Genomic DNA, 11,085 nt, shown 5'->3' with positions numbered 1-11,085 from the left:
GAGAAAGTCCTGACCCTGGACTCAGAGTTAGAAGGAGACACCAATGTTACCTCACATATTGTTCCCACAATCCCAGGTCTAGAGTCTGCAGACCTTGAGAGCTGGCCTTCCAAGTTCCCCTAACACTCTCAGTGACCAGTTGCTCATCACCTTAGAAGAGCCGTTTTCATTGCTGGGCTGAAATTGGTCAGATGTCATAGGGCTGTAGCCTAGCCCTCTGTCTCTCCCCTCTCAGGACACACTCAGTCCTCAGCCCATGCAGAAATCAAGGCTCCTTGGCCCAGCCTGGGACACAAGGTGGGGGCCAGATGAGACAGTGTGGGTCACACAGGACGAGCTCAGAAGGTCAGCCAGGCTTCCAGCCTTCATGAAGCAGAGATGTTCTTAACAGTTCCTGCACACTCCAAGAGCCTCAGACAAGCTTTTTCTCCAAAGAGAGTTCATCTGCATGCTCCAAAATCAAAGAGAATTTATTTGTGGATTCCCGGATGTTTGAATTATCTGTGACTTGACCCAGTGGTTTGTGGCACTAGTTTGAGGTGTGGGGAAAGGAAATATTTATCGGCCTCCCTGAAATCTGAACTAGCTGGAGCAGGGCAGAAGCAACTAATCCCAAGGTCACTGCCAAGCTAAAGGCAAAGAGAGTGAGAACTTGGCCAGAGCTTCAAGGTTGCCTGGCATTTCACTGCTGGCCAGTGGGCCCAGCATTCCCAATCCGTGCCCATGGCCCTCCCACCACACGGGGGTCTTTAAAATCCCAGGAGCTGTGAGTTCTCCAGTGCAACTAACCCACTCCTCACCTCCCCCAGCCACCCTTCCCCCATCCTGGGACAGGCTCTGCAGGGCTGACTCAGGGTCCCGCAGAGTTAGTCACATTCACTTATAGCTGCAGAGTCAGAGGCCAGGGATGGGGATCGGGTCTCCAGGACATGCATCCTGCCCGGCAGGACTCTGACTCACCCAGCAGAGGGCCTGGGCACCCAAGCAGGGCAGGATTGAGAGGCTCCTGAGGCCCTCCACTGCCCTTCCCAAAAAGGACAGTCACCGTGGGACGTGGCCACACTCCTGTGCCCCCAGCCCTGGGGAAGGGGCAGAGTGTGAACGTGACTGATGGCTTGAAATAAATTACACGGGCATTGATTTTAAAATGGTAGGATATATCATACATGCTGAAGAGCGCACAATATATATATATATATATATATTAGGAATTACTATATAGTGAAAGCCTATATAACTACTACCCAGGACAGGAAACAAGACCTCATTCGTGCCTCTGAAACTCCATATCTCTGTCCCTCCACCCAGAGGCAAGCATTATCCTAATCTTCTTTGCCTTCTTTTGTGGTCTTGTCACCTAAAGATGCCCCTTGAAGAAGAGAGCCGGTGCTGCCCGTGTCTGAATGGGGTATGATTGGGGTCGCATCACTCCCTGTGCCCAGCTTCTTTCGCTCCCTGTTATGTCTGTCAGATCAACCGTGGAGCTGAAGTTTGCTCATTTTTTTCCATTTTTGGTTTATAGGTGCACATACACGCCACTTGTTTATGCATTCCTCTGTTGAGGCAGAGCTGTGTTCTCCAAGTTCAGTGTTATAAACAATGCTGCTGTGAATGTTTACATGCCTGTTTCCGGGACTGTAACTGCTGGCTCACACATTTTCAATTTGACTAGATACCATCTTACTTTTTTCAAAGAGATTGCTCCCATCTACACTCCCACCAGCAACACACCTTAATGTTTTATTGGATGAATGACTCAGTGACTAGAAATTTGTCCATAACTGCCTCATTTCCCCCATGGCACGCAAATGTCCATGCCATGTTGCGCTTCGAGGCCTCTAGAAGTCTCTGAGTGCTGTCCTCCTCCAAGATCTCTTCCAGATCTGTCTTACGACTTGATTTCACCCCAAGGGCTAGGGCACTGTCATAATGCCCTCTGTAACAGACGGGAAACTGAGGTCCAGAACAGGAATTTGAGAGGCTGGGAAACCTGGGGCCTTGGACTCCCTTCCTGGGGTCCCATTGTTAGAAGACTCCCTGCAATGCAGCCCACTTTGGGCATCTCAGTTCCCTCCCTCTCTAGGCCCTCAGCCTCATACAGCCCAAGTGAAAATTTCCAGAGAACGTGAGGACTAGGGGAGTGTGGGACCCCAGGAACAAATTTGGGAGTGCTCTAAGAGAAGACTGCTTCAGGTTGTGTGCACCTAAGCTGAGAAGCCCTGAGCACAAGTGGCCCCACAGAGGCCAAACACACAGAGCCTGACCTGAGTTCATTATCCAGAAGGAAGCTCTTGTTCCCAATGCCCTGACCCCTGGCACAGGCTCCTGGCAACGTCCCATCTCACTGATCTGTGCCCTCCTCCCATCTGGGCACAAGAACCCTGTCTCTAAGATTCAATCGGGATGATGGAGGAGGTTGTGCGCTCCTCAAGGGACCCTTGCAGTTCCTCCCCGAGAGCTATTCCTGGCCTAGGCGCCTCCCTCTCCCTTCAGTCCCCCTGCCTGACCTGACCCCACAGCTGGGAACATTTGCTTGGGGGTGGGGCAGCCCCCTGACTATATAAGACTGGACCTAGGTAGTCCCAGGCACCCTGGAAGCACAGCTCCTCCAGTGCTAATCCCTGCACCCTCCAGCTTGACCCTCCAGCAGGCACTGCAATGACAGAAAAAGCCACCTCAGAGGCCCCTGCCTGTGGTCTGGAGGAGACCGCCTCTGAGTCTGCACATGTGCCCCCTACAGAGCCTTCTGGAGACACGGCAGCTCCGCAGGCTCCTGGGGGGGAGCAGGCTCCCGGGGGACAGCAGGCTTCCGAGCCACAGGAGTCTTCCCATCAGCCTCCTGATCCCGCAGCCTCTGCAGCCCCCGCAGCCCCTGCAGCCACTGACCCTGCACTTCCACGTGAAGGTGATGAGAGCTGGGGCGGGCGGAGCGGGGAGGCAGTCATGGCAGGGAGCGGTGGGGTGGGCGAGGTCTCGGCTGCAAACCCCTTCACCGCCCCCTGCTTCTCCCTCAGATGTTCCCAGTGCCCCGCTGCTGCTGGCCGTGGAGGATGTGAGTGACAGCTCGGTGACTGTGAGCTGGGAGCCTCCAGAGAGGCTGGGGAGGCTGGGGCTCCAGGGCTATGTGCTGGAACTCCGTCGAGAGGGAGGTGAGCTCCGGGTTAAGCCCTCATATACGGAGGGGAGGTGGGCCTGGGCGGGCAGCAGGGATAAGCCCCCAGACTCTGCAGTTGAGTCAGTCCAGAGGGAGACGCAGAGAGGGAGTGGAGGCAGTCTGCTTAAGCCTCACGGACTGTGTCTTGCTCACCTACACAGCTCTGAAAGCAGGAGGGTATCCAAAGGACCTCAGCAGGTGCCTTGGCCTCCAGCTCCAGGAAGCCTCTGAGTAACAAGGATAAAAGTGTGGGTGACACTGGGGTTCTCCTCTGTAAGAATTAAGGAGGTGCTGAGATTCAGCGGGCCCTGCTTGTAGAGATGCTGATGGAGAGGCCTAAGTTAGAACAAGAGACGGTGAGGAGAAACAGCGGGCCTGTGGCCAACGCCTCAGGCTGCCATCTTGTCCGCCATCTTGTCCACCTCCGCTGCGGCCGAGTTCAGTCTGGCGCCTGCCCTTGCCCCTACCTTGCTGTGTGGCTTGCCGAGCGTGTCCAAGCCGCTCTGGGCTTCAGCAATCCCATCTCTGGCCACCCTCAAGAGTTCTGACACAAGGTGGCTTTGATGCCATTTTACACATGAGAAGTCAGGGAGGGAGAGCAAAAGGAAAATAAGGCCCGGAAAGGAAGGCCAGCTTCCTCAGACCATCAGTGAGAAGGGGAGCCCCACTGAGAAAGGGTGCCCGGGGCCATGGGGTCAGGGCCTTGTACTGTCTTCATTTCTCTCAGCCTTGGACTGGGTGCCTGTGAATGCCCGGCCCATGATGGTGACCCAGCAGACCGTGCGGAACCTGGCTGTAGGTGACAAGTTCTTCGTGCGTGTGGCTGCAGTGAGCTCTGCAGGGGCTGGCCCACCAGCGGTGCTGGAGCAGCTCGTCCACATCCAGGAGACCATCGGTAAAGCCCATCCCTGCTCCCCAGCCCTTCCCAGGCACCTTAGCTAATGGACGGAGAAAAGGAGGCCAATGGGTAGAGTTGCTTCCCCACACTCACGTGCACAAGCCACCTGCTAGCACCATCTTAAGAAAGTTCCAGGTTCCTCAGCAGCAAGGAGTCTCTGGAGGTCAAAGAGGCCAATTTTCTGGGTGGTCCGGCTCGGAAGCATTGGAGGAAGGGCTTCCCTTCCCCCAGAAACGAAAGCTCATGCTGCCCCAGTCACCTGCCTCCGAGTCCCAAGCTTAGAGTCATTTCATTCTTCCTATCTAATCATAATCCTTTCAGCAGCCATAGAAGCTCATTTTCTGCTCATTTCATATGACCTGGGTTCCAGATTCTCCCAAAGGTTTTGGAACAGAGAAAACTCTTTGTTTGCCTCTTACTGTATCACATCCCTAGTGGAAAGAAGACGAACACCCTGCAAAAGACCTGTGAAAGTTTCTCCATCCCCAGAAGCCAGTGCTGAACTGGAAACCTGGGAGGCCAGCTGCTGTCTCCTTGCTAAGATTTCTATTTGTAGGGTGCATTAGCCTCAAGCCTACCCTTGCTCCCCTCCCAAGGCTGATCGGGTTTCAGTCTGTTAATGGCAGTGAGTCATTTGGTCTGATCCAAGGTCTCTGGGGACAGCCCAGAGCCCCAGAGTGACAAGAGACATGGGCCAGCAGGTGGCCCGAGGCCTCCTCCACCTTCCTGCTTGTCCTCCCCTCCTCTCTCCCAGAGGCAGAGGGGCACCCTGCAGTTCCAGACAAGGCCTCCAGAAAGAGGGGGCTTCATGGCCACAGAAGGGAGTCAAGTTTGGATTCAAGGAAATACTTTTCAACTTTAAGGCCTGAGAGATGTGGGAACCACAGGGCTAGGCAATATAGAATTATAGACTGTTGTGGCTGGTCCATCCAAGCCAAGGCACCCCAGGACTCTGTTGAGGTCACCCAGACTATTAGTGGAAGTTCCAGAACTGACTCCCACACAGGACCATTCCTGTCCCACCAGGTGGCAAGCAATCTTTTCTGGTGAATTTCAGAATGAGAGGACATGTCCATCCTTTGAGTCTGGGTGAGACATGGTCCCACCTGGCAGCTCAGTATGATTCTAGCCTGGAAGTGGCAGGGAGCCCTCCTGATTGGGAAGGGGACATTGGACCCTCCCTGATGTCACAGAGAACTCGGACTCTGAGAGCCTGTGGGGGCCAGGACCCTCGACCTCAAGGCCTAACATTGGAGGAGTCAGCTAGACTCAGCACCCACTACTCCATTAAAATTCCTCTGGCAGAAAAGAAGGGGATTTCCTGGAGAGAAGAGGGCAGGAGGAGGTCTTGAATAAACAGGGAGTATCCAGGCCCTTCTCAGGGGCAGGGCAGGGTGGGGACCCTGTCTAGAGTCCTCAGCTGCTCAGCTGTCCCTCTTCAGCCACCTGGAGCTGCCAAGCATTCCTGGCCCCCTGCAGCTGCCTCTGGAACATTCCACCCCTGGTGCTCCCAGGGCCAAATGCCTGCACAGCTAATCCTCAGAGACACCGTGTTCCTTCTCACTGTCTCCTCCCTCTCCACCCTGCACGGCACTAACCAACTGCTGCCACCTGTTTGCCACTGAGGGGCCTCAACCACCCCCACCCCAACCCCGACTAGGCAGAGAGTTGCCAGGGTGTTACAGCTTCCTGTGGAACGCCCAACAGCTTCAGTGGTTGCACCCGATGAGGTGATGGTCAGGAAGGTTGTTCTCCACCAGAGCACGGGTCGGAAGTAAGGTGTCAGGAAGGACCTCCCAACCGCAGACTGAAAGGTAGTGGGAGGGAAAAGAGAAGGAAGGGGGTATGCCTGCTCTGGCTCCCTTTAGGGGGCAAAGACCCCAGTCCTCTCACCTGGCTTGGGGACAGAGCAATGCGCAAATGGATCTCACAGGGGCGTCTCTGAAGGCCTGCGCTGGTGCAAGGCAGAAGGGCAGAGGCCTTAGAAAGGAGACAGAGTTGGCCTCCCTTCCTGGGAACTCAGGCAACAGGTGCACTCGCAGTCCCCACTAGGGGGAGCCAGGGAGCCAGCAGGGCCCATCTGGAGTCCAGGAATGCCAGGGCTGCAGGGCAAATCCCAGCCTGGCAGGGTTGGGGCACCAAGGGCGTGCCTAGGATGCCTACCAGTTCACACCGTGGAGGCCCTGCCCTCCTGGAACCTCCTGTCTCTCAACTCCCCAAGGGCCTCAGGGGATTCTGGCCCCTGGATCTGGGGAGTGAGCTTTGCCCTGCCCACAAGGAGGCAGTCTCAGAGCATCCCAGGAGCCCTCCTGCGGGGCGCAGCCTCACTGTTTGTCCCGTCCCCTGCCACAGAAGCCTCTCAGCTGCCCCCCTGCTGTGCTAAGCCTAGACTCTGGTTCTACTGTTCTAATGCAGAGGTCCCCAAGATCCGTGTTCCCCGCCACCTTCGTCAGACCTACATTCGCCAGGTGGGAGAGTCGATTAACCTGCAAATCCCCTTCCAGGTGGGTATGCCTCCCTCCCAGGGTAGGAGCTTGGGTGGAAATACAGGGCCCCACCTGAGGTGTATTGGAGGAGCCCAGAAAATGTCAGGGTTCCTTTGGAGGTCTGCTGAGACCCACCCATCAAGATGTACATGACTCAGTTAATTCTCCAGCCGGTGAATAGGACAGGTGGCCCCGGGGTCAGCTGGACAACCGGACGATGAGGCTCTATGAAGCACCTGTGGCTCTAGCCGCTGCTGCCCTTCCTAGGCAAGGCTAGTGCGTCCAGCTTCCTTGAGCACAGCTCCAGAGAACCCTGAACCGGTGGTGGGGGCCTGGCACCTTCTGCTCCCACTCAAAGAGTTCCTCCCTCCCAGGGGAACCCCAAGCCTCAGGTTTTGTGGACCCACAACGGTCATGCCCTGGACAGCCAGCGGGTGAGCGTGCGCACTGGGGACCAGGACTCCATCCTCTTCATCCGCTCAGCCCAGCGCGCCGACTCAGGCTGCTATGAGCTCACTGTGCAACTGAAAGGCCTGGAGGCCAAGGCAGCCATCAACATCCTGGTGATTGGTATGGGACCAGGGGAGGCAAGGGCTGAGGGTCCTCCCGCCCCAGGACTGATGATCGGGGGGGGGGTCAGGCCAAGAGAGAGCGATAGGAGCCCAATCATGTTGGGGGTGGGGTTGATGCGAGCCCAGCCCTGCTCCTTACTCTCTGGTCCTGCAGAGAAACCTGGACCCCCCAGCAGCATCAGACTGCTGGATGTCTGGAACTGCAACGCTGCCCTCGAGTGGACACCGCCCCAAGACACAGGCAACACAGAGCTCCTGGGCTACACAGTGCAGAAAGCAGACAAAAAGACAGGGGTGAGGCCTGCTTGACAAGGGTGGCGGGGGGAGGAGAGTCTGACTAGAGGTTGGTCTGGGAGGTGGTGGGGAAGGCCTGTCCACAGAGAGTACAGGGACCGAGGACTTCTGGTCTGCCCACTGCCAACCTGACTCACTGTGTGAGTTTTGGCAAGTCTCTTTTATCTCTGGACTTCAGTTTCCTTCTGAAGACTGCAAGGACGATTCTCTGGGGCCCTTCAAGCTCTAAAGCAGTGCTTCTGAAAATGTAATGTACATGTGAATTACCTGGGAATTTTGCTAAAATGCAGGTCTTAATTCAGTGGGTCTGAGGTGGTGACTGAGATCCTGCACTTCTCTGGAGGTCCCAGGTGATTCTTAACTTTGCAGGTCATCTGGCCTCACTTGGACCAGTAAGGTTCTAGAATTCTCTGAGGTCCCCAGAGAGGTCGTCTTCTCCCAGGAGTTACTTCTCCGCATTCCAAGTCCCAGGGATGGGACATGGAGCAAGCCCCTCAGAGGAGGAGGCCCCAGGGGGTGCCAGGAGGATGAGAGTATGGGGAGGTGAGGATGACAGGGCCGGGCTCTTGCAGCAATGGTTCACAGTGCTGGAGCGCTACCACCCGACCACCTGCACTGTCTCCGACCTCATCGTGGGCAACTCGTACTCCTTCCGAGTTTTCTCAGAAAACCTGTGTGGACTCAGCGCCTCAGCAGCTGTCACCAAAGAGCTCGCCCACATCATAAAGACAGGTGGGTCTGGGTCCAAGACCAGAAACCAAGCCAGGCATCGCCATGCTGACACTTAAATCTGTCTCCTTCTTTCCCTTGGAGTGTCAGCACCCCTCCCTGTGTACGTCTCACAGGAGTCCACTTGCCAGAACTTTTGCTGCTTCTCCGCACCCAGGCCGCCGCTACGTGCACACACACATTCACAGAGTGACTGTAAAAGATGGACGTGCTTGATTGGTCGCAACAAACACATCAGAGTAAACCACGCAAATGAGCAGCACCCCTTGGGAGACTGCACTTAATACCAAAGACGCCACGTGGCTGCCAGCATCATAGCAGTCACTGGGTCTCATGCACAGCGTCCCAAGAGAACCATTCTGAAGGACAGTGTGTGTGGTTAGGTAGACTGGTGAGCTTGCTAAAAGCAAACTCGCAACCCTAATATAGCACCACATAGATGGACAACAGAGATACGGGTATTTGCTGTTTCTACACAGACACACGGTCCTCTTGCGTCAACTGTGAAAGTCCCAGTCCTTTCTCCCTGTCACCTTGTGTGCCATTTGGACGTTGGGCCTAAGGGCCCCACATAGTCCAGGTGGGCCACAGAAAGCACACTCTTTTAAACACCAACCCAAGCTGCACAGAATTAGGAAAAAGTTTTTGTTTAAAAATAGAAAGCCAGTAAAGTCTCCAAAGAAAAAGAGAAATAAACTGTGGGCTCGCTGGGCTTTTAGTCTTCCCCCTCCCTGCCTCCCTGTGACTCACCCAGCCATGGTTTTGGCTTTCCTCTGCCTCTCTGAGATACTCTAAGCTCCTGCATGTTGGCTGTGCCCGGCTTCCCAAAGATCTCAGGAGCCTGGGGTCCTGCCATGGGGCTCTAGAGGTGGGGGCAGGGATGAAGTGGTTGTCCCCCGCCCTCAATCTTCCTCCAGACCACCAGCTCTCTGCTCAAAGAACCATGATCATCATGTGACCTTCCACTTCTTAAGCCACAATCTCACTATGTGAGATTGGCAAGTCCCTCATCCATGAAGGGTTTTAGTTTTCCATCTGTTCGCTGGGGTGTTAAACGTACCCATCCAAAGGAATGCTGTGTAGATTAAATGGGATACCTAGCTGTAAGCTATAGTGATTATTTCAGGAAAACAGATGAGGTCAGTCTTAAAAGGTCTCCTCTTGTAACCTCAAATTCATCCCCTCTTTCTCCCCTGAAACCAGATATTGTTGCCAAACCTAAAAGCTTTGTTGAACGAGACTTCTCAGAAGCCCCCTCGTTCACTCAGCCCCTGGCTGACCACACCTCCACCCCCGGCTACAGCACACAGCTCTCCTGCAGTGTCCGAGCTTCACCCAAGGTGAGGTGAAGAATCTTTCCAGACAACTCTGCCTAAGCCTGAGGGTGGCCTTCGAGGGCTTCATCCTGGCCCACACCCTTCCCAGCTCTCTCTGACCTTGCTCCCCCAGCCCAAGATCATCTGGATGAAAAACAAGATGGACATTCAGGGTGATCCCAAATACCGAGCTCTCTCCGAGCAAGGTGTCTGCACCCTAGAGATCCGGAAACCCAGCCCCTTTGACTCCGGAGTTTACACCTGCAAGGCCATCAATGTGCTGGGGGAGGCGTCTGTGGACTGCCGGCTGGAGGTGAAGGGTGAGGACTGAGAGAGGTTGCTGTTTAGGAACCTTCTGATGCTGGGAGGCCAGGAGAAGCCATTGTTTCTCCTGTTGGACTAGATGAGACTGAGCGCTGAAAATCAAGGCAAAACGAAGGTAGTAAAGATAGAGGGCAGGCTCTCAGGAGGACTTTCCAAGAGGGAGGGTGGTCCAGTGAGGGAAAAGGAGGGCTGGAGTCTGCCTCGAAGACACATAGCTCACTGGGTGAAGGCGTGAGACTCACTACCTCCCACCCTGCACTTGGGTCCCCAGCAGACACCTACCCCCTCCCTGAGCTCTAACTTTCAGGTCTCTCCCAGCCTCAGCCACACACTGAGGAGCCTCTGGTGGAAGCTGTGAAGAGGAGAAAGGTAAGTCACTGCATGCACCCTCTGTCCTGCTTCTGGGGGTGGAGGCCGGAGCAGGGGTGTGTTTAAGAATGGAGGGTGGCAGTCAGCTCTGAGTATAAATCTGCAGCCACAGGCAAGGTACCCGCGCAGTCCCGGTGGTGCTCCGGAGACCCAGCATGGTAGGGTGATGCTGGCAAGGCCTGGAAGGCGTGGGCATCCAGGGGACAGGCACAGGATAGAGTCTAGTCCCAACTGGATGACCTTAGGCTAAGGCATCCCCATGGGATAATTTCCTCAGCCAGAAAAGTAGCAGAAACAACCGTGTCCTGACTGCCCTTCCCAGGTGGATCTGAGGTTCTGGATGGGTGAGGGTGTATCCTAGAGCTGCTGGGGGGGTGGGGGAGAGAGCTGGAGCCCAGGCTGTGGGTGTAGGGCCTGAGGGGAGGGGGGCTGGGAAGGGAGGCCTTCTCCCCCATATCACCTCTTCAGCAGGTGCACGTCACCCAGCTCTGCCTACCAGTGGGGCTCGTGAAATGTTCTCTGCCAGGTGCCGCAGGCCCGAGGGGTCAGGGCCTCCAGGCCCAGAATCAAGCGCCTCAGAGGCCCGAGGTCTTCACCCCGTAGCGACAGCTGATGGCTTTGCTCCTTGGTACCTGTCTCACCTCGGTCCCTCCTCTGGAAGCGGGCCTAGCAGCCCCTTGGTCAGGCTTCCTAGACACCAGGAGCCCTGGAAGGTGCAAAGATCGGCGCCCTCCCGCAGAGTCGTATGCTGGGCGGGAAGCACTTGAATAAAGGTGTTTGGTGTTACGCTGCGGCGCCTCTGTGACAGTGCACGGCAGTGTGGTGGGCACTGTGTCTCCAGGAGGGTGGGCTGAATGTGTCCCCATGACGGAGGCTCCACCTCTGACACCAAGAGGAAGGTCCAGTGGGAGGGGACTCGTGATCTCATGGGGGTTTTCCAGAT

At 55.7% G+C, this 11,085-nt stretch overlaps 1 protein-coding gene across 2 annotated transcripts; it reads left to right on the top strand.

The window, feature by feature from the left end:
- Window positions 1–2,579: 2,579 nt before the first annotated feature.
- On the top strand, window positions 2,580–10,928 carry MYBPH (myosin binding protein H). 2 transcript variants are annotated; one of them, XM_055420114.2, is made up of 11 exons: window positions 2,580–2,905; window positions 3,015–3,149; window positions 3,882–4,049; window positions 6,468–6,556; window positions 6,913–7,108; window positions 7,265–7,404; window positions 7,977–8,136; window positions 9,337–9,473; window positions 9,583–9,769; window positions 10,092–10,142; window positions 10,669–10,928. In XM_055420114.2, exons 1-10 carry the CDS (start codon window positions 2,659–2,661, stop codon window positions 10,106–10,108), a joined length of 1,476 nt encoding a protein of 491 aa, XP_055276089.1. In that variant the 5' UTR covers window positions 2,580–2,658; the 3' UTR covers window positions 10,109–10,142; window positions 10,669–10,928. The 2 variants fall into 2 exon arrangements, with proteins under 2 accessions (XP_055276089.1, XP_055276090.1); XM_055420115.2 differs by having other exon boundaries at window positions 10,611–10,928.
- The last annotated feature ends 157 nt before the right edge of the window (window positions 10,929–11,085 follow it).

This window comes from Moschus berezovskii, chromosome 17 (genome assembly GCF_049115385.1).
Source record: "Moschus berezovskii isolate FMDL1 chromosome 17, NW_MosBer_1.0, whole genome shotgun sequence".
In the NCBI taxonomy this organism is placed as follows: Eukaryota; Metazoa; Chordata; class Mammalia; order Artiodactyla; family Moschidae; genus Moschus; species Moschus berezovskii.
The sequence above is the reverse complement of the archived record's forward strand: the minus strand, read 5'-3'. Positions and strand labels throughout refer to the sequence as shown.